The 21,276-nt window shown below is 60.8% G+C and overlaps 4 protein-coding genes and 1 long non-coding RNA gene across 9 annotated transcripts; 3 read left to right on the top strand and 2 right to left on the bottom strand.

Annotated features, from left to right (window-relative positions):
* Positions 1 to 2,127: 2,127 nt before the first annotated feature.
* On the bottom strand, positions 2,128 to 4,958 carry CABP4 (calcium binding protein 4). Its single transcript, XM_059929837.1, has 6 exons — positions 4,602 to 4,958; positions 4,178 to 4,208; positions 3,954 to 4,097; positions 2,772 to 2,881; positions 2,269 to 2,416; positions 2,128 to 2,156 (listed from the first exon to the last, which is right to left on the bottom strand). Exons 1-6 carry the CDS (start codon positions 4,956 to 4,958, stop codon positions 2,128 to 2,130), a joined length of 819 nt encoding a protein of 272 aa, XP_059785820.1.
* Positions 4,959 to 7,086: 2,128 nt separating this feature from the next.
* On the top strand, positions 7,087 to 8,472 carry GPR152 (G protein-coupled receptor 152). The gene has a single exon (XM_059929836.1). The coding sequence runs from the start codon at positions 7,087 to 7,089 to the stop codon at positions 8,470 to 8,472; it is 1,386 nt and encodes a 461-aa protein (XP_059785819.1).
* Positions 8,473 to 10,391: 1,919 nt separating this feature from the next.
* Positions 10,392 to 12,779, bottom strand: LOC132370081 (uncharacterized). The gene is made up of 3 exons (XR_009504518.1): positions 12,582 to 12,779; positions 11,443 to 11,520; positions 10,392 to 10,419 (listed from the first exon to the last, which is right to left on the bottom strand). It is a non-coding gene; the product is annotated as an uncharacterized LOC132370081 (long non-coding RNA).
* Positions 12,780 to 13,020: 241 nt separating this feature from the next.
* Positions 13,021 to 18,456, top strand: CORO1B (coronin 1B). Of its 5 annotated transcripts, none has more exons than XM_059932174.1 (12): positions 13,042 to 13,110; positions 13,267 to 13,800; positions 13,918 to 14,117; positions 14,517 to 14,639; positions 14,749 to 14,878; positions 15,045 to 15,226; positions 15,314 to 15,433; positions 16,129 to 16,233; positions 16,315 to 16,460; positions 16,642 to 16,699; positions 17,529 to 17,807; positions 17,981 to 18,456. In XM_059932174.1, exons 3-12 carry the CDS (start codon positions 13,920 to 13,922, stop codon positions 18,104 to 18,106), a joined length of 1,467 nt encoding a protein of 488 aa, XP_059788157.1. In that variant the 5' UTR covers positions 13,042 to 13,110; positions 13,267 to 13,800; positions 13,918 to 13,919; the 3' UTR covers positions 18,107 to 18,456. The 5 variants fall into 5 exon arrangements, with proteins under 5 accessions (XP_059788156.1, XP_059788157.1, XP_059788158.1 ...); XM_059932175.1 differs by having other exon boundaries at positions 13,267 to 13,804; XM_059932177.1 differs by having other exon boundaries at positions 13,054 to 13,110; positions 13,729 to 13,800.
* Positions 18,457 to 19,056: 600 nt separating this feature from the next.
* Positions 19,057 to 21,219, top strand: PTPRCAP (protein tyrosine phosphatase receptor type C associated protein). The gene is made up of 2 exons (XM_059932172.1): positions 19,057 to 19,165; positions 20,368 to 21,219. Exons 1-2 carry the CDS (start codon positions 19,163 to 19,165, stop codon positions 20,980 to 20,982), a joined length of 618 nt encoding a protein of 205 aa, XP_059788155.1. The 5' UTR covers positions 19,057 to 19,162; the 3' UTR covers positions 20,983 to 21,219.
* The last annotated feature ends 57 nt before the right edge of the window (positions 21,220 to 21,276 follow it).

Below are 21,276 nucleotides of genomic sequence, written 5' to 3'. Positions count from 1 at the left end.
TTTTAAAAAAATTTATTTATTTATTTATTTATTTTTGGCTGCGTTGGTCTTTGTTGCTGCGCTCGGGCTTTCTCTAGCTGCGGTGAGCGGGGGCTGCTCTTCGTTGCGGTGCGCGGGCTTCTCATTGCAGTGACTTCTCTTGTTGCGAAGCACGGGCTCTAGGCACGCAGGCTTCAGTAGTTGTGGCGCACGGGCTTAGCTGCTCTGTGGCGTGTGGGATCTTCCTGGACCAGGGATCGAACCCTTGTCCCCCACATCGGCAGGCGGATTCTTAACCACTGCACCACCAGGGAAGTCCCTATACATTTACTTTTATATATCCTTCTCTGGCTCCAATGTGCTCCTTCAATCTGGATTCTTGCCTTTGTGGAATTCTTTTTATTTATTTATTTATTTTGGGCTGTGTTGGGTCTTTGTTGCTGCACGCGGGCTTTCTCTAGTTGCGGAGAGTGGGGACTATTCTTTGTTGTGGTTCGCGGGCTTCTCATCATGGTGGCTTCTCTTGTTGCGGGCACGGGCTCTAGGCGTGGGGGCTTCAGTAGTTGCGGCACGCAGGCTCAGTAGTTGCGGCATGCAGGCTCTAGAGCGCAGGCTCAGTAGTTGTGGTGCACGGGCTTAGTTGCTCCACAGCATGTGGGATCTTCCCGGACCAGGGATCGAACCCGTGTCCCCTACATTGGCAGGCAGATTCTTAACCACTGTGCCACCAGGGAAGTCCCTCTTTGTGGAAGTCTTTATGGAAGTTTTTCAATCATCATCTCTTTAAATATTGCCTCATGCCTGTTCTCTACATTTTCTTCTTCTGAGACTCCTAATGACTTTTAACTACTCTTTAATATTTTCTGTCTTTCATTCCTCAGTGCTACCTTATGGGTGATTTCTCATATATAGCTTCCAGTTCATTAATCTTTTGTTAAATTGTGTCCGATATGCTGTTTACTTTACCCCTTGATTTTTTTTCATTCCAATGGCTATATCCTCTAGTTTTAGAAGTTCTTTTGGGTTATTTTTTAAAATCTTTCTGTTCTGTTTTCGTACCATCCTGTTACTGATAACGGTCTCCTTTCTTTCACCTCAGTTTTTTCTGTTTGTTTGTTTGTTTTTGCGTTTCCCTAATGGCCTCTTTTACATTGTTTTATGATTTACACTTTGGGTGCTGACTCTTCTGTTTACTGCATCTGCCTGGTCTCCCTCGTGGTGATTTGTTTCCTTATGTGATTTGTAATTTTTTGTCATGAGTTCATCTTCAGAAGTGACGGGGTTGTTTGGGGTTTTTTTAAGTCCTATGTGCCCTGGGTTGAAAGAGTGCCTTTCTCCGCAGTTTTTTCCTATTTCTTCTGCTTTGCACACCACAGAGATAGACTGCACTCCTGCTTGACATGCAGACCTGAGTTGCAGGTTCACTGGGGTAACTTTTTCCACTCAAGGTCCTGAACATCTGTACCTCGTCACTTTCTCAGGCTGGTGGGTGGAGGTATATTTTGGTCGCCTTTTCAAGAACAGGGTAGCCCGTTGAGACGCTGGATTGTACTGACGTCATGTCCTGCTCCCCAGCCTCTTACAGGTCTTTTGTCCCTCCTGGGTGTCAGAGCCCCGGCTCCTGAACCTCTCCACCTCTGAAGCCCCCATGGCATCTGCTCCTTCCCACCACCCAGCTTTGGGTTCTCTTTGTCTTTGGTACCCGGGGTCATCCCTCTCTTTCACGTTCAGCTTTAAATAAAAACAAAACCCAAAACATTTCCACATATAAAGAGTGGGAGGTGTGTCCAGCCACCTTCTCAATTCACCATGTTACCAGAACCAACCCCTACGCTGCCCCGTCTTTGAATGCTGCCGGTGCCGGGGAGCTCCCTACCTCCCAAGGGGCTGGAGAGATTCAAATCTTGCTCACACCGGGGAATGATGGGCGGTTGAGGGCAGGTTTCCTCCAGGCAGCTCGGGTGGAAGGGAGGTGAGGATGAGGGTGGGCAGGTGACATCACAAGCCAACTCTCCAGCCAGAGGTTATCAGGAGCAGAAGCCTGGGGCTGCTGGGTTTCTTTCATCCTGGGGCCTTGTAGGGCGGGTGTGCAGCGTGAACCTTGCTGGCGTCTGGGGCCAGAGGGGCAGCAGTCTCCCTCCTGCAGCCTCAGTGGGTAGAAAGCATCATCACAAACTCTGCGGGGGAGAAGGGGCGGGACTTGGGCCAGTCCAGGTCAGCCACGCCAGGAGGCACTGAGCTCAGCCTGGGAGCCGGAGGGATGGGCATTTGTCTCGGTAGGAGACTCACCATCGAAGTCTACGGTGCCGTCCCCATTGAGGTCCACTTCTCGGAGCATCTCGTCCAGCTCAGGACCCACCAGTGGCTCCCCCAGCAGAGCCGGTGCTGCCTGTCGCAGCTCTGCCACCGTGATTCGCCCATCCCTGTCCCTGTCAAACTGGTATTCCAGCAGGGCTCAGCCCTTCCTACCCAAAGCTGCCTCTGCCTGTACCCGCCTCCACCTTGCCACATCCTGTGCCTGGACGCCCACACCTTCGTCCGTCCACACGCTCCTCCGCCTCCCAGGCTGAGGCCGTGAGCTCCCTGCCCCAGGAGGTCTCCCTCCCTGGGTGGACCCCCAGCTGGGAGTGAGCCAAACCCTCTCTGACCCCTCCCCAGCCCTAGTCCCACCAGCTGCAGGGCTTGGGGCCTCCAGAGGCTGAGGCTCCCAGTCTCCCCTGGCCTCCTGTGGGGAGAGGCCAGTAAGGATGCCGCCCAGCCGCCCCCCCACCGCCCACCTGGACGCTCCACACCTCGCGGAAGGCGATGCGCAGCTCCCGCATCCCCAGCATGTGCGCCGTCTCCTCCCTCAGCTTCGGGCCCATCATCTCCACAAACTCCTCGAAGTCCACGCGGCCACCCACTGTGGACCCAGGCAGAGGGTCACAGTGGTGAGGGCTGGGGTCCGAGGAGGGGCGTCACAAGGGCCAGCCCCTCCCCGGCTCTGCATCCAGGAAGGACACCGGTGTCCACGTCCCTGGGCGGGGGTGGGGGCGGGGGGTAGGGGGCTACAGCCTGGGTCTCCGATGAGGGCAAAGTGCTCAGGTGCTCTCAGTGAAGCACCGGGTGTGGGGGAAAGAGACCAGGCTGTGCAACCAGACAGGCCCAGGTTCAAAGCCTCCTGGCTCTGCCACTGATGGTGTGGCCTTGGGGGACTTACTGAGCCTCCCTCCTCATCCGGGGACAGGGTGCTGATGGGGCTGGGGTTCATGACTGTAAAGTGCCAGAACCCCATAGGCGGCAGCAAAGACCCCTAAGAAGCATCCCCAGGTTGTCCCTGGATTCTAAGATGCCGTCAATCATAAAAAGCACCAATGGTCAACTGACAGCTTTGGGGAAAAGAAAGAAGCATGACACGAAAATATTCACATCAATTGTAAATCACATCCCATTTTGGAAACTGTAAAGAAAAAGCAAATGCAGGAGTCCTGGGATGAAAGGAATCTGATATTTGACAAATCGGCTAATGATAATCACACAAGGGCAGCCCATCAGACATTTAATCGCAAGGAATGGCCAGGGTTCTGTCACGCTCGGCCTCACAGAACCTCAGGAGGCTCTCTTCAGGAGCCTCGGGAGGGTCAGAGAGAGAGAGACAGAGACAGCCCTGGTGGCTGGTACCAGCACGGACCACTTTACCTCAGTCAGAGACGGGGGTCCTCGACCTGAGCCCCAAGGGGCTCTCTTGGGTCACCCGGTGCCTTCCTTGTCACCCTCGACCCCTGTGCCCCGGCGCCAGTGTCAAACTGTCCTGGAAACTGTCACCCCCTCACGCCACCGTCACCGGGGCCTCACCCCACAGCCACCTCCCACCACCTCTCGTTCCCCTGAACCACGAGGCCGGGAGAGGACCCGGGCTGCAAAGCCAGATGGCTCGGCCGTCCCGCCCCTCCCCGCCCCTCCCCGCCCCCAGGCAGGTGTGGTCAAGCACTGACTTCGCATCTTGACATGCTGGGAGACCTCGATGAGCTCCATCTCCGTGGGCATGTAGCCCAGTGTCCGCATGCACTCGCCCAGGTCCCGGTAGCCGATGTAGCCATCGCTGTCCGTGTCAAACTCCTCGAAGGCAGCCTGAAGCTCTGCAGGGGAGGGAGGTCAGGCGCAGGCAGCCAGGCTCTGGGACACCTCCCACCCGCCGCTGCCAGCAAGGGCCACTCACCATCCAGCTCCTCGGGGCCCAGCTCGCGGTCCTGCAGGGGCATAGTCCGGCATGTCCCTGGGGCCAGCCAGGGCTCTGGCCGTCCTTCCTCCTCCAGCCCCAGCCCACGCTGGCCTGGGCAGGGCCCATCCCACAAGGGCAGGAGAAGGCAGCTGGAGTCCCGCGGGCCCCAGGAGAAGAGATGACCCCCTTCCTGCTCCTGGGGGCCCCATGCTGCCACAGATCTCTGGGTTTGGGGTCTAGCTCCACCCACTGCCCAGGCCACCCCCAAACTGCAGAAACTCTACCCCCTCAGCCCAAGCTCCTGAGTCTGGAGCAGAAACTGGAGGAGGCCTGAGTATAAGGGGCAGGGTGGGCTGAGCCTGAGCCCATGAGCCCCAACCTCACCCCCAGGCCCCCCAGCCCTGCCCCAGCCCCACCTGACCTTCCCAAAGATGCGGTTGAGCAGGGGCCCGTATGTCCTCTGAGCAGGATCGTGCTGGGGGGCAGGACGATGCCGGTGGGACTGGCGACGAGAGGCTGGCCCCTCCTGCCCATCTCCAGTCCCGGAGGGGTTCTTGCTGCTCCCCAGGGCCTTGGGGCCCTGCGTGAGGGTCTGCTCCCCAGAGCTGCCAGTGCCCTTCCGGGACCCTCGGAGTCCCTTCGCCCTCTTGCTGCTCCTCCTCCTGGTCAAGGGGAGCCCCTCAGCACCGCTACTGGAAGCCATGACCCCCACAGGGGGCTTCCGGGGTCCGGGGGGCGGGTCTGGGCCATGCTGCCCCCTCACCTGCTCTGTGGCCATGCAGAGAGGGGTGACAGGGCTCAGAGGTGCAGCACCAGCGTGCACTCCTGCCTCTCCGGACCCATAAAGCTGCTTATGCACCCCCAGCCTGAGAGCTGATGGCCAGGGATCGGGCCCTGAGGGGGATTAGGGTAAGTGAGGCAGGCAGCCCAGGCCCTAATCCCAGCCCTCTGCCTGGGGGTGGCCAAGGCAGAGCCAGATGGGTCAGGGGAATCATCCTCAGCAGCACAGCGTGCCAGGACATGTTGGCTGCAGTGAGCTTTGAGCGCCAGCCCTGCCGCTTATGAGCTGGGAGATCCAGCAAATTCACTTCTCTAAGCCTCAGTCGCCTCATCTATAAAACGGAGGCAATATTGCTGAAGCGTCAAAGTCAGCCCAGTTGTATGAGATAGGCAGGATTTAGCTAAGAGAGGACACAGAGAGGCATCTCAAGCAGGAGGAAGAGTGTGGGCAAAGGCTGGGAGGTGGGAAAGGAGAGGATGAGTTGCCCACTGCGGCCCCCACGTGGGCGACATCCTGGCCGGAGCAGAGGGTATGTGAAATTCAGGAAGAGAGGCCAGACCATAGAGGCCTTGAATCACAGATGATTGAGGGTCATGGGGGTGACCTCTGAGGAGGTGGACCCTGGGGGAACCCAGAGCCTGCCCTGAGCTGGAGGAGCCTAGGGCAAGGGGTTTCAGCCATCTGGCCCTGTCAGGAATAGGGGGGCCTGGCTGGTCACTTGGCCTTACTGGGCTGGGGTTAGGGTTTCCCGGCGAGCAGCCCCATGAATGATTGATGTCCTCCCAGCTTGGGTTTCACACCGGCCGCCTTAGTGCCGCCGGGCGCCATGCATCAGGCCCCGGCGTGGGGCCGTGCGGACGGCCGGACCTCTGGGGAGGCAGGCACGCCCTGCTCCTTCCAGCCAGCAGCCTGCACCTTACAGGTAAGCCAGGCCTCACCAGCCGGGCCCAAGGGGAGCCCAGGGCTCTGATCCAGTAGGGGCTGGAGCTTGCAGAGTGGGGTCTGCCTGAGTAAGGGCCCTGGAGGTGGGGAGACAAGCAGGCTAAAAGATCAAGTGGCTGGAGCCATGGGCCACGTGGCAGGATCCAGTCTTTCCTGGACATCTAGTTTCTCCACCCTCAGAGGGAACCACCTTCCCCCATCTAGGGAAGGTGGGGTGAGGGCAGCGAGCCTCTTGGGACCCAGCCACCTGCATCCTCATCACACGGCTGAGTCCCCTGCCCCCTTTTCTATTTAGTAGCCCCAGGGGACAAGTGGGGGCCACTCTCTGCCCCAGACTCCCTGTCCACCCTTGGATTCCCATGGGCCCAGGGGACCTGAGCCCTTCCTTCTTGGAATCTTTTTTCTTTTTTTGGCCGCACCACATGGCATGCGGGATCTTAGTTCCCCGACCAGGGATCGAACCCGTTGCCCCCTGCAGTGGAAGTGTGGATTCTTAACCACTGGACCACCAGGGAAGTCAGAATGTTAAACATTTGAACCCTGGATACCGACTAAAAGGAGGCTGTGATGCTCTGACCAAGTGGGTTTTTTTGTTTTGTTTTGGTTTGGTTTTTGGGCCACGCCACACAGCTTGAGGGATCTTAATTTCCCAACCAGGGATGAAAACGGGGCCCATGGCAGTGAAAGTGCGGAGTCCTAACCACTGGACTGCCAGAGAATTCCCAAGTGGTTTTTAGACTGTGTTCTCTGGAGCCCTAAGAGTGCTCTCCCTCCGTTATCCTGAGCACACAGTTTTAGTCCACATAGGGGTCCTGCTATAATATTTTAGTTGAAATATATTTGAAAGCCTCTGGTTTGCTTGGGCGCAGCGAGAACCCGGTGTAGCAGAACAGTTAGAGCCCTGGTGCCCACATTCCTGCCTCTGACCTTGGGCAAGTCACTGATCCTCTGAACCTTCCTCTCCTTACACGTAGAATGGATTGTATGAGGACTAGGTGAGGTCATCTGTTTCGAGTCCTTGGCAAAGGTTAACTACCCCAAAGGTGATGATGATGATGGCCCAGAGAGGGACAGCGACTTGCATGGAGATGCACAGCATCCTCTCTCTTCTTTTCAGTCATTCGTGCCTTCATTGATTCACCAGGCACCCACTCCACGTCCAGTGGGACACTGGGGACCTCAGATGGACACTGCTATGGAAGTCCACCTGGGTGCCGCTGGCCACGGGCCCCGCACAGAGCTCGACGATGAGGACTACCCCCAGGGTGGCTGGGACACGGTCTTCCTGGTGGCCCTCCTGCTCCTGGGGCTGCCAGCCAACGGGCTCATGGCATGGCTGGCCGGCTCGCAGGCCCGGCAGGGAGCGGGCACGCGGCTCGCCCTGCTCCTGCTCAGCCTGGCCCTCTCTGACTTTTTGTTCCTGGCGGCAGCCGCCTTCCAGATCCTGGAGATCCAGCATGGAGGGCACTGGCCACTGGGGACGGCCGCCTGCCGCTTCTACTACTTCCTGTGGGGTGTGTCCTACTCCTCCGGCCTCTTCCTGCTGACAGCCCTCAGCCTGGACCGCTGCCTGCTTGCGCTGTGCCCTCGCTGGTACCCCGGGCACCGCCCAGCCCGCCTGCCCCTCTGGGTCTGTGCCGGGGTCTGGGTGCTGGCCACCCTCTTCAGTGCGCCCTGGCTGGTCTTCCCCGAGGCCACCGTCTGGTGGTACGATCTGGTCATCTGCCTGGATTTCTGGGACAGTGAGGAGCTCCCGCTGCGGATGCTTGAGATCCTGGGGGGGTTCCTGCCTTTCCTCCTGCTGCTCGTCTGCCACGTGCTCACCCAGGCTGCCTCCTGCAGAACCTGCCGCCACCAGCCCGGGTCCACGGCCTGCCGAGGCTTTGCCCGCGTGGCCAAGACCATCTTGTCAGCCTATGTGGTCCTGAGGTTGCCCTACCAGCTGGCGCAGCTGCTGTACCTGGCCTTCCTGTGGGACATCTACCCCGGCTACCTGCTCTGGGAGGCCCTGGTCTACTCTGACTACCTGATCCTGCTCGACAGCTGCCTCAGTCCCTTCCTCTGCCTCCTGGCCAGTGCCGACCTCCGGGCCCTGCTGCACGCCGTGCTCTCCTCCTTCGCCGCAGCTCTCTGTGAGGAGCGGCCAGGCAGCTTCACTCCAGCTGAGCCGCAGACCCAAGCGGACTCCGGGGATCAGACTCTACCAGGGCCAGTGGCTGAGGCCCAGCCGCAGGTGAACCCCACAGCCCGGCCGCTGTTGGAGTTCGTGGCCCAGCCACAGTCAGACTCTCTGGTCCAGCCTCAGCTGAACCCCGGGGCCCAGCCCCAGGAGAACCACGGGGCCCAGCGCCAGCTGGATGCTGGGGCCCAGCCACAGGCAAGCCCTGAGGCCCAGCCCCCTGGACCCCCGGCCAGCTCAGCCCCCAGCCCCTGTGACGAAGCCTCCTCTGCCCCCTCCACGGATTCTACCCCAGAGGCCCCTGTGAACCCGGCCGAACCTGCTGCCTCTGAGGGAGAAAGCCCCAGCAGCGCCCCCCGAGAGGACGCCCTGGGTGCAGGCCCCACGTGACAGTCTGGGAAAGCCAGGGCCGCCAGGGCAGCAGAAGAGCTGGGGAGACAGAGGAACCAGCCGGTCAGAGGACGACGGCTGCCGTGGAGGAAGTCCTCATGGAAAACCCCAGCGAGGCCCTTGGCCTGGCAGACGGACTTGGGCGACGTGAACACAAAGCAGCCAAAAGTCCCAGACAGTCTGTTGTGAGCGTCATGTCCCTGCCCGGATCCCAGCAAGCTCCTCCGTGCTTGGCCCACACACGGTGGTCCAACAGTCCCCTGAGCTACCACAGCTGATGGTGCCCTGCCGGCCTCTGCCCTCCGATGCCCCCCAGACCCCACTGACAGTCTCCCCTTAGCCTCCGTCCTGCAGGAGAAAGACTGGCAGGGTGACTTCTCTGGGCTTGATCTGACCTCCCTGATCCTTCCCTCCCTGCCCTCCTTCCCGTCCCAACCTCTAACCTGGATACGAGGAGCCGAAGAGGAAGTCCCTGCAGAGAAGGGAGCCATTCTTCAGGAGCCCAGGGTCTTAGGAGCCCACAAGCTGGCCTGGCATGGCCAAGCCCTCTCTGCCAGCCCCCTGCACCCAACAGGCAGTGGGGCTGGGGCAGGACTTCCCTCAGCAAGGTGGTGGGCGCAGAGGCGAGAGCTAGCAAGTCTGGATTCAAATCCGGCGCTGGGTGACTCTGGACAAGCTGATTCACCCTCTGAGCTCCTGTTTCATCTGGCATTGTGAGGATTAAATGAGAAAGTGTGCAAGGTGCCTGGCAGGAACTGGCACACAGTAGGGGCTCAGTGAACAGGTGCTCTTTCTTCATGGACATCCAAGGATGTCCCTGCAGGGGCTGGGGATGGATTGGAGGAAGTGCCACCTGGCCTGAGCATCTGGGATCCTGTGAACTTCGGGGCAGATCATGGTGCCCATGACCAGCTCTGGGCTGCAGACACCCAGGTGGCCTGAGAGAGCATGGGCCCACCTCCGTGCCTCGGGCAGCTCCAGGGGACTTCAAGGTCTGCTACGTTTAAGGGTTCGAGTGTTCACCTGCCCATCCCCCACCATGGAGGAGGTGCAGAGTGCCCTGGTCCTGCCTCAGCCTGAGCCCCTTCTATACACTCAGCCCAGATGCAGAGATGGGAAGATGTCCAAGCAGAGAACTCTGGGGACCAGTGGCTCCAGAGATAGCACAGGCTCCTTGGAGGTCACACGGTGTCTCTAGGGCAGAGCCAACCTCCTCCCTCTTAAGTTGCAGACACTGCTAGAAAAACTAGGAAGTGCTGAAGGTCTATTTTCAGACCCCCCACGCCACTTCCTTTTCATACCCATCACTCTCTACTGGCACTCACCCCACCCAATTCCCAGGGTTCCAAAATCATGAACCCTTTCCCCTTTCACCCCCCGCCCCCCAACCCTTTCCCATTAGCTCAGCGTTGTGACCTTTAGAAGCTGAGAGATGCCCTTACCAGTAGGTGTAAATGACAATGACATTTTACGTGCTACCCTTCCCAGGGGTCTTGCTGTATAGGCAGACTGAAGTGGTGCAGTCAGATTTGGATTCTGGTTCCCAGGTCTCTCTTTGCCTCAGTTTTCTCCTCTGTAAAATGGGGTGATAACATTCCCTTTGCAAGTGTGGCTGTTGTGATCATTAACCAAACCCGGGGATGGAAGCATGCTGGGTGGTGGTGTTGCTGATATCAGCAGCATAATCATAGCATTTCCTGCAATTGTGGGCACCGAGGCTGGTGGGAGAGATTTCTGGACAGGCACAAATTTGTTGAATTCATTCATTCAGCAAATATTTATTGAGCACTTGTTAGGTGCTTTTTCAGCCAGCCTTCCATTTTGGGTGGGGTTAGCACATGGCCTCTAGTGCCCCTCAGAGGTTGTTTGAATCCTGGTTCTCCACAGCTCACCAGCTGTGTGATCTTCAGCAAGGCTCTTGGCCTCTTTGAGACTCAGTTTCCTCATCTGTAAAATGGGGATCATAATAATGGTTCCATTTTCTAAGAGTGTTAATCCCTGTGAAGGGCTCGGATCCTTGCCTGGCACACAGTGCTTAATAATTGTTAGCCACTAATTCAATTATGCCAGTGGACACCCCCAGGTCTCACTCAGGCCTGGGACAGCACTGACCCCCCAGAGCCCAAGTGGCAGCATCTTGCCCACCAGGCATTGCCTCCCCACCCCGCCCCACCACACAGCCTCCTCCTCCACTTTCCAAATGCTTTCACACTCCCCACCCCATTGGACTGTACACTTCCTGAGGGCAGGGTCTGGACTGATGTCCCCCTTGCAGAGTGCCCCTCTTCCTTCTCCCAGGTAGGGATCCCGAAGCTTTTTCACATGGCAGGCAGATCAGGGACTAAATCCTCAGTGCCAGCCACCTGCCTTCAACTCTGGTCCATACTCCTAACCCCACCTCTTGGGGGACCTCCCTGGCGGTCCAGTGGTTAAGACTCCGCGCTTCCACGGCAGGGGGTGTGGGTTCGATCCCTGGTTGGGGAACTAAGATCCCACATGCCACGCGGTGTGCGGCCAAAAGAAAAAAAAGATGCTCCTAACCCTACCTCTGGGAGAGTGGGCCAGCCCCACCTCCAAGGTCCCAGAAAGGAACCCCACTCATAATGGGTACTTGCCATCCAGGAGAAAGAGCAGTGCCATGAAGGGTTTTGTGAGATAAAGAGGAGTTCTCCTCCCGGCCCACAGAGGAGGGTTTTGTATCGGAGGAAACATGCACACCCAAGGCCAGAGAGGATGAAGGGAGGGCTTACCCCCCACATTCCACAGCCCCTCCCCTCACCCCTAACACATTCCATGGGGCTGGGCTCCTGTTGCCCTCTGGAAGATTCATCCCTTCTACAGGTGAGAGACACACTTCCCTCTCCTTCATAGGCACCAGACATTGAGAGCTGTGAATATGAACATTTTTCAATTCCACATTCAGGGCTGCCGTTCATTTATTCATTCAGTATACATTAATTGAACACATACCGTATGCTAGGTCTTGTTCTAGGAACTGGGGATATGGTGGGAAACAAGGCAAAGTGCAATCCTCAATTTGCGGACGTCCTAGCGGGACAAGGCAGACAAAAAGCAAATACACAAATAATTAGGGAATTCCCTGGTGGTCCAGTGGTTAGGACTCTGAGCTGTCACTCCTGAGGGCACAGGTTCGATCCCTGGTAAGATCCCACAAGCTGTGCAGTGCAGCCAAAAATAAAAAATAAAGCAAATACACAAAATAATTATACAATATAACATAAGGTAGTGATTAAGAACGTACAGGGGGAACAAGGAAGGGCCAGAGAGTGATGGGTGAGGGGGTTGGTCAGGGAGGGCCCCCAGAGGAGGTGACATTTGAGCAGAGACCTGGAGGAAGTGAGGGATGGAGCCTTTTCAAGATCTGGGGGAAGAGCTTCCAGATGGAGGGAACAGGATGTGCCAAAGCCCTGGGGTGGGAAGGGAGGTGGTGTATTTCAGGGATAAGGAGGGTCAGTGTCACTGGGCCACATGCAGAGAGGATGGAGGAAGGTAACAGGTGGGGGAGGGGGCAATGACGGTGGGTCATTGATGTGATGAAGGGCAAAGGGAGAGGGTTCAGGGTAGGGGATCTGGTGTGGGCTTCAGACAGACCCCTGGGTGTTGCCTGGGAGACACAACAGAGAGGGAAGCTTTGTGGCTGCATTTCCTCTTCCAAACCACCCATATTCTGGTCCTGGGCTGGAAGGACTGGCCTGTCCTAGGGGTTATGGAGCAGTGGGAAAAGCAAGGACTTTGGAGTCAAACAGAATGCCAGATTAGAGGGGGCAGATTCTGCCTGTGGGGCCTACAGGGACGCCTAAGCCTGCCAGGGTGGGATGGGGATGGGGTAGATCCAGGAGGCCAGCCTGTCTCAGGAGCTGGCCAGGAGGAGGGAGACATCTATGGACAGACCTCCAGGCCTCGGTGGGAGATGGTTGAGGAAAGAAAGGAAGGTTTGAGGGGTCTGGAGGTCATGGCCCTATTTCTCTTTCTAATAAGGAGGCCAGGCAGGATCCAAAGGTGTTCACCGGGGAGAATGAGAGGGCGGGGCCTTCCACTCGCCCCCTAAAACACCACTGTTTTATTTACATTGTACCAAGAGCACATACCTTTGTAACTTGAGGCACGTGAATATATCGCCTGTCCGAGTACTTACTATATTTCAGAGTCGAGGTGGACTCGACCGGGAAGTATGCATTGAGGTGGGGGATTGGGAGGGTGGGCTCCACCCAACCCTGGCGACTCCTGAGGACGCCGACAGGAGGAGCAAGATGGGGAAGGGGTCCGGGTCTGCCGCACTACGGCCCTACCCCAGTCCCGACCCCTGCCCCTGCCCCTTTGCCCCAGAGGGACAGGGGGCTGTGGGGCGGAGCTCTCTCAGGCCCCGCCCAGGCCCCGCCCCCGCGCCCCCTGAGGCCCCGGCCCGCGCACTCCTCAGGCTCCGGCCTGCCAGGCAACAGCTCACAGCCTCCCGCCCCGCCCCGCGCGTGACCTCGGCCCCGCCCCCTTGAGCCCCCGCCCCGCCCCCTGCCCCCCGCCCCTCTCTCCTCTGTCACTTCCTGATTCCCGCTTCCTGCTTCCCAGAGACTGGGATACGGAGCCACCCGAGGACGGTGCTGCAGCCTCCCGGCGTCCCTGGTGAGCGCGACGGGCCGGGGCTGGGGGCGCAGGCGGGGGGTTGGGCAGGACTTCGGGGGCAGAGCCGCAGGGGGCTGGGGTGGGGGTCGCGAGTCCGAGGAGCCCTTCCCCTCTGCGGCGCCCCACCCTCAGTCCCAACTCCCCCTGGCCGCTCAGCGTCTCCCCTGCCAGACCGGGATCCTTGAAGTTGGGCTCCTGCTTCACCTTGGACCCCGCTCTGAGGTCGCTCTGGGATGCTCTGTGGCTGGGAGCGGCGTCCCGACCCCCGCCCAGTCCTGCCAGGCCCCCTGGACCGGCTTGGGGCTCCCTGCACATTCCTGCAGGCACTGCACATTCCGTGGGACCCAGAACTGTGACCTAGCGCGGACGCACAACGGAGATCATTCCGGCCTCCTCTGTCTGTCCTCCCCATCACCCTGCTTCCAAATCCTGGGCAGGAAGGAGCCTGCTGGGAACTGACTAGGACCCACCAAGCAGCTAAGCTTGCACTGGCTCGGGCACCTCCCCCCTCCCCCACACGCATACCAGAGGCCGGGGAGAGGCCCTGGGTAGCGTCCAGCAGAGCCCCTCAGGACTCAGCAGTGGTTCTGCAGGAGGTCAATGCACTTCTGCCTTCAGATCCCGCCTTGGGGAGAGGCAGCCAGGTCTGCCCTGTGACCCTATCCTGTAACTTGGGAAACCGAGAGCCAGGCAGGTGATAAGGCCCAGGCGCCCTGTTGCATCCTCCCCACTCCCTTCGTGCAGCCCTGGGAGGCTTGGGGGTTGTTGGGATGGGCAGAGGCTGACCTATGCTTCTCAATCCTGCAGTCATGTTCCGCAAAGTGGTTCGGCAGAGCAAATTCCGACATGTGTTCGGGCAGCCTGTCAAGAATGACCAGTGCTATGAGGACATTCGAGTGTCCCGTGTCACCTGGGACAGCACCTTCTGCGCTGTCAACCCCAAGTTCCTGGCAGTGATTGTGGAGGCCAGCGGTGGAGGCGCCTTCCTGGTGCTCCCGCTAAGCAAGGTGGGCCCCAGCGGGGCTGGGAGGACACTGGAGCCAGCTTGGTCGCATCTGCCAGGTCTCTCTGCGCACTTCACAACCCATAATTTGCCCACCCCCACACTGCCGGGCAGGTGTCGTAATCCACATTTACTGCCTGGGAGGTGTTAGCCCAGATAGAGAAAGTCTGTTTTTTATTGCCATGGAGTCAGGGTCAGAGGCAACAAACATCTCCTGCTCACCTGGTGACACCTGTGAGGAAGAGGTGGGTCAGGAGGAGGCAGGGTGAGAGTCACATCTGGGCCACCTGTGGGCCCGGCCAACCGCGTCATTCCTCGTCCACAGAGGGGAGGGCTGAAGTTCTGGGAGGGATGGAGCCTGGGCATCTTGGGTCCCCCTTGACTGCCCCCCTCATGCCTGCAGACCGGCCGCATTGACAAGGCCTACCCGACAGTGTGCGGACACACAGGACCTGTCCTGGACATTGACTGGTGTCCCCACAATGACGAAGTCATCGCCAGCGGCTCGGAGGACTGCACGGTCATGGTGAGGCATGGGGCTGTGATGGGGCGGGGATCGCAGATGTGGCTCAAGGCTCGTGGCAGCGGGGCCAAGCAGGGGCCTCAGCTGCCCTCCCCTCCCCTCCCCTCCCCAGGTGTGGCAGATCCCGGAGAACGGGCTGGTCTCCCCGCTGACAGAGCCCGTGGTGGCGCTAGAGGGGCACACCAAGCGAGTGGGCATCATCACCTGGCACCCGACGGCCCGCAACGTGCTGCTCAGCGCAGGTCTGCACCGCCGCCCCCGCCCTGCCCCTCGATGCGCACAGCTCCGCAGCATCCCACACTCTCTCCCAGGCCCGTCTGACACCCAGGAAGGCTGAGGCCCACAGAGGTCGAGTGCCGGGTCGGGTCCCAGGGGGGTGGTCAGAGCTGACGGCGCCCCGCCCGGCAGGCTGCGACAACGTGGTGCTCATCTGGAACGTGGGCACGGCGGAGGAGCTGTACCGCCTGGACAGCCTGCACCCCGACCTCATCTACAACGTCAGCTGGAACCGCAACGGCAGTCTCTTCTGCACCGCGTGCAAGGACAAGAGCGTGCGCATCATTGACCCCCGCCGGGGAACTCTGGTGGCGGTACGTGGCCCTGGAGGGTGAGATGGCCGCAGACTGGCCGAGGGGCTCTCTTGGGGCTCCACACTGACCGCTCCATCTCCCCGGCAGGAGCGGGAGAAGGCTCACGAGGGGGCCCGGCCCATGCGGGCCATCTTCCTGGCAGACGGCAAGGTGTTCACCACGGGCTTCAGCCGCATGAGCGAGCGGCAGCTGGCGCTCTGGGACCCAGTGAGTGGCCCGGCCGGCCCGAGCGGGCAGCCTCAAGACGGGCTCCACCCTGGGCGAGGAGGGCGGGGGTCACCTGGAGAGGCCTGTCATTCCCAGGTTCTCAGCCTGGCACCTGAGGCACCCAGGACCTGGAGCCCTGCCAGCCTCTCCTCTCCCTGCCCCCTGCTCTCTGGCCTCCCCCACCGCCTCCACCTGCCTCCGTGTCTGCCCACAGTGTTCTTGCCCCCTGAAAGGCCCTTCCCTCCTTTGCTTGTCTGTTTCCACTCGGCTGTCCTTCGAGGCCCAGTGCAGAAGTCCCCTTCTCCAGGGAGGCTTCCAGCCTTTCCTGTGAAGTGCTCTGTCCCACAGGCTTAACCTTCTGTCTAGTGACCTCCAGGGGCCCCTCTGAGACAGCAGCTAGTGCTGCCCGGCACCCCTGGCCCCCGCGTGGTGGGGACTTTCTCAGTACTTGCTTGGTGGCCTGGGGGTAGTCTGAAGGCCTGGAGTAGGCGGGGACAATGGGATCGTGGGAGTGGAGGGAGGGGAGCCAGGAGGGCCTGGCGGAGCTACGCCGTGTGGGCAAAGGGTGACAGTGGTAGGGGCAGTGCCAGCCGGCTTGTGAGGCTCACTGGGGCCAGTCCCAGTGAAGGGTTAGGACAGTGAGGGGAGAGGGGAGGTTCTGACCTGGCCTGACTGCCCCTCAACCCATGTGCCAGGAAGACTTCGGGGAGCCCATGGCCCTGCAGGAGCTGGACTCTAGCAACGGGGCTCTGTTGCCCTTCTACGACCCTGACACCAGCGTGGTCTACGTCTGCGGCAAGGTAGGGCTGGGCAGGGCTGGTGGGGACAGGGAAGAGACAGGCAGGCCCGGGTGCTGACCCCTGCCCCCTCCCGCCCTGCAGGGTGACTCCAGCATCCGGTACTTCGAGATCACAGACGAGCCCCCCTACATCCACTTCCTGAACACGTTCACCAGCAGAGAGCCCCAGAGGGGCATGGGCAGCATGCCCAAGAGGGGCTTGGAGGTCAGCAAGTGCGAGATTGCCCGGTAAGAAGGTGGATGTAGGGGGCTGCTCAGGAGCAGGAACCGGCCCAGAGGGGCCCCGGGGTCAGGGGTCAGCCCGTGGGAGGGGCCAGGGTAAGGACTGGAAGGGGAGGGCAGAGGGAGCTGGGAGAGCTGGTAGGGGGCAGGTTCCACCCATGGGTCCTCCCTCCCCGCCCTTTCCCAGGTTCTACAAACTGCATGAGCGCAAGTGTGAGCCCATTGTCATGACTGTGCCACGAAAGGTAAGGCCACCTGGTTCCCTGCCCACCCACTCCCTTTCTAGCAGACAGACCACACAGGGGTGACCAAGGTGAGGCTTGTGAATGGGACATGGCCGAGTGTGGGTGTAGTCAGTGGGCTGGATAGATGCCAGCGTGCCCAGCCAGGGGCAGGCGGGGATGAGACACAGGGTGAACTGAGGCCTCGCTCTGCATGAGCCGCAGGAGACAGATACTGGGCAGCCTTGGAGGTCTCCCTGTAGGAGGCAAGGCAGGACCAACAGCATGGCTGGGGCAGGGCCTCCAATGAGGGGTGGGTAGTAAGCCAGGCGAAGGCACAGAGGTGGGAATGGAAAGAGGAGCGGGGAGTCCGGCTGCAGTGGAGGCTCCCGTGAGGTGGGGATTCGGCCACATGTGGCTCGGCCTCTGCGCCCCAGCTGAGAGCCTTGAACGTGCTTCATTTCTCTCCAGCCAGCGTTTACTGAGGGCACAGGGTAGCGTGCCAGGCACGTCCAGGGAGCAGAGCTGAGGATGAGTTTGACGGGGCCAGCCCCAGGAACTAACTGTCCACAGGGCACAGACGTGGATCCCAGCGTCCCACAAAGCCACGTAGCTGGCCCCTGCTTGGGAAGGTGGGGGGAATCTTCAGAGGGAGCTGTTGGTGGTGTCCAGAGGGAAGTGAAAGAACAGATTTGAGCTTTAGAAAGGTCACTAGGGGTCAGACCATGGGAAGATGGGTTGACAGGGTGCAAGCCTGGAGGCCAGGAGAGTGTTGAGGAGGTGGCCATTCAGGGTCCAGACGAGAGGACCCTGCAGGTGGGCCCCAGCTGACCCAGACCTCCCCCCCGCCCAGTCGGACCTCTTCCAGGATGATCTGTACCCCGACACGGCTGGGCCTGAGGCGGCCCTGGAGGCAGAGGAGTGGGTGAGCGGGCGGGATGCCAACCCCATCCTCATCTCCCTGCGGGAAGCCTACGTGCCCAGCAAACAGCGGGACCTCAAGGTCAACCGGCGCAACGTGTTATCAGACAGCCGGCCCGCCGCGGCCCCTGGCTCCCCCCGCCCGGGGGCCTCCACGCCTGCTGCCTTCACCAGTATTGCCGCCCCTGGCGGCAGCCTTGCCGGAGCCGGGGTAGGTGCCCCTCAGCTCAGGGTGGTGTTGGGAAGCCCAGGTGTTGCCCAGGTCTGCTGTGCCTGCCTGAACCACTCACTGCCCCTCTCTGGGCCTCAGGCCCCTCTGCCTGATAGTAGATTTGGGGAGGGCTGCAGCTCCGAAACCCCTGCCCCCCGCTCATGTCCCTGCAGGAGGCTGGGAAGCTGGAGGAGGTGATGCAGGAGCTGCGAGCACTGAGAGCGCTGGTCAAGGAGCAGGGGGAACGCATCTGCCGCCTGGAGGAGCAGCTCGGCCGCATGGAAAATGGAGACGCCTAGACCTCAGGCCCAGTGGACGCCACTCCCCATTCACCTCCTCCTCCCACCCCTTTCTCACTCAGCCTCCGCTGGCAGGTCACACTGACTCCGGCTGGCTGCCCCTGCCCCCACTGACGGTGTCTGGGGCAGGTTCAGGGACCAGTCCACACCCGGACCCATCCTGTGGGCCTAGGCTGGAGCCACTGCCTGGCTTTGGTCATTATTACTGGGGAGGATTTTTGTACCCAGGAGAGCTTCTACTCTGAGGGACCATCTCCCTCACCCCCACCCAGCCCCCCTACTCCCTCCCCTGAGGAAGCAGGAGGGATGGGCTCTATATTTTCATTCCAAATAAAATTCTCTTTCTAAAAGCCAGGTTTGCCCTTCTGCTGCAAGGGTGGGACTGGGAAAGGAAGTCTGGACCCCTGGGGACATAGGGCGCCCCCATGGATCATAAATGTGGGAAAGGGCTTCCCTGGTGGTGCAGTGGTTAAGAATCCGCCTGCCAATGCAGGGGACACGGGTTCGAGCCCTGGTCTGGGAAGATCCCACATGCCGCGGAGCAACTAGGCCCATGAGCCACAACTACTGAGCCTGCGCGTCTGGAGCCTGTGCTCCGCAACAAGAGAGGCCATGATAGTGAGAGGCCCGCGCACTGCGATGAAGAGTGGGCCCCTCGCGCCGCAACTGGAGAAAGCCCTCGCGCAGAAACGAAGACCCAACGCAGCCAAAAATAAATAAATAAAATAAAGATTTATTTTAAAAAATAATAATAATAAATAAATAAATAAGTGTGGGAAAGGTCTGGGGGACCGTGAGCATCCCCCACCCCGCCCCCCATAGCCCCAGCCTGGCCCGGGGAGAGGCCGGTGAGGATCTGGTGTGGATCAAGGTGGTTCTGAGAGGGGCGGGGGGGGGCGACGAGGGTCCTGTCGCAGGGAGGGCTGAGCGGGGTGTCGTGGGCAGGAAGCGGAAGCGCCGAGTAAACCCCAGGTGCGTCGAGAGCGCAAGCTCATTTCTAGCTCCACACGGCCAGGGCTGGAGGTGGGCGCCCGGCGCTGGGAGGCCAGCAGACCGATGGTGAGCGTGGAGCCTGCTGGGTCCTTGGGGTGGGGGCCACAGGAGGTCAGGGCTGGAATGTCTAGGCTCCGGGAGCTAAGGAAGGACCCCCCGCGGGCCCGGGGGCAGGAGCAGCCGGGCAGGGGGCAGAGGCTGGGCCTTCCTCTCACCTCACGTCAGACCTGGGCCTCCCTCAAGATTCAGGGGGTGGCCCCCCAGTGCCCCACTCCGTGCCCGACCCCCCTTCAAGACCCCCAGGCGGACTCTTACCTACTCTGCTCGGGAGCTGGGGCTCGGCACAGCCTCTACTCGCATCCCTGGAGCCTGGGCAGACAGTGTGGGGTGGGGGAAGGCTTGCTTGCATCTCGGCACCCCTCCCCCTGCACACCCCCCCCACCTGCCTTGTTCCGACCGCAGGCTTCCTCTGGCAGCTGCACCCGCCTCCCCCAGCCCCTGGCCCTGCGAGGCCCGAGGCCCCAGGGACGGAGAGTTGAACGGAAATGCTGCAGGAAACGCTGCAGCTGGGGCAGTCCCCGTGGCTGGGAGGGAGGTAGAGGGGTCTCAGTGACCCCCATCCTGGGACCTGGCCAAATGGAGGCTACACGGTTGCCTCGGGCTCGGTCCCCCCATCCTGGGCCTCAGGAAGAGCCAGCTCCAACACCAGCCTTGCAGGTGCCTTCCTTCCCTTCCATCCCCTCCTCCCGGGGGCAGAGTCTTTACAGATATTTCTTGAGCACCTACTCTGCGCTAGAAATTGTTTAGGTGCTGAAGGCAAAAAGATCCCCGTCTTCCTGGGGGGAAGATAAAAGAATAAGCATACTAAACAGGCAGAGTTATCTCCTGTGTCGGGGAGGGGGTAGGAGGGTAAAGCAGGGCTGGGCTGCGGGGATGAATGTCAGGGTAGTAATCCAGGCCAGCTTAGGCCGCGCTGAGGTGCCTTGAGCCAGGGTGAGCAGGGAGCCCTGTGGCTCTCGGGGGGGATGGAGCATTCCAGACAGAAGGAACAGCCGGTGCACAGGCCCCAGGCAGGAGCCGGCTTACGCGGTGCAGTGGGAGAGAGGGAGAGAGGGAGGCGAGAGGGAGGAGGACGCATCGCTGGTGGACATCACAGAGCCAGGAGAGGCCTTACTGACTAAGGACTTGGGCTTTTCTGCTTGACTGTCCCCGTCTTACCCAAGAGGCAACCAACCCCAGGCAGTGAGCCCCTTCCTGTCTCCCCACAGGACCTGCCCTGCGTCCTAGGGCTCTGGGCACTGCTGGCCCTGCCAGGGGTCCTGGGCTCAGGCAGCGGTGCCAAGGACAGCCCGGGCTCCAGCTCCTCGGTCACTGTTGTCCTGCTGCTGCTGCTGCTGCTGCTGCTGGCCGCTGGCCTGGCGCTGGCCTGGCGTCGCCTGAGCCGGGACTCGGGGGGCTACTACCACCCGGCCCGCCTGGGCGCCGCGCTGTGGGGCCGCACTCGCCGCCTGCTCTGGGCCAGCCCGCCAGGCCGCTGGCTCCGGGCTGAGCTGGGGTCGCCAGAGGAGGACCCGGAGCGGCAGGAGGACGAGCAGGACGCGGAAGATGACTACGACCTGGGTGGTGGCCACGGGGAGCGTGAAGCCCAGGAAGGGGCGCAGCGTGGAGAGGGGCCCAGCCCACAGCAGACCCCGGAGCCGGCCGAGGAAGCCTATGACGAGGACGCCGAAGGGGGCCTGGGCCTCGGCTCCCAGGGGCCGGTGGGCTCAAGGGGCAGCGCCGAGGCCCTGCTGAGTGACCTGCACGCCTTCGCTGGCAGCGCGGCCTGGGACGACAGCAGTAGGGCAGCTGGGGGCCAGGGCCTCCATGTCACCGCACTGTAGGAGCCAGCCCTGGTGCCACATCCCAGCCACTGCGCCTCTGCTTCCCGAGCTGCCATGGCTGGACACAGCCTGCCCTGGGCTCGTGTCACCCACACCCCCGCTTGGAGAGCCTCAGGCAGTCACTCCCCGCCACGAGTTCTAGTCCCCAAGTCTGTGTATCCCTGGCCCCTCCAGGAAGGCCATCCGTCCCCAGGGGCACTGGGCAGCCATCTGAAATAAAACCCCTCCGGCCCCACCGTTCTGTGGTCCTGTCACGGCCCCTCCCATCCCTTAGCAGGGATTCCTCCCGGCACG

This window comes from Balaenoptera ricei, chromosome 8 (genome assembly GCF_028023285.1).
Source record: "Balaenoptera ricei isolate mBalRic1 chromosome 8, mBalRic1.hap2, whole genome shotgun sequence".
Lineage (NCBI taxonomy): Eukaryota > Metazoa > Chordata > Mammalia > Artiodactyla > Balaenopteridae > Balaenoptera > Balaenoptera ricei.
Note: the sequence above shows the minus strand (reverse complement) of the source record. Positions and strands in the feature narration are given on the sequence as shown.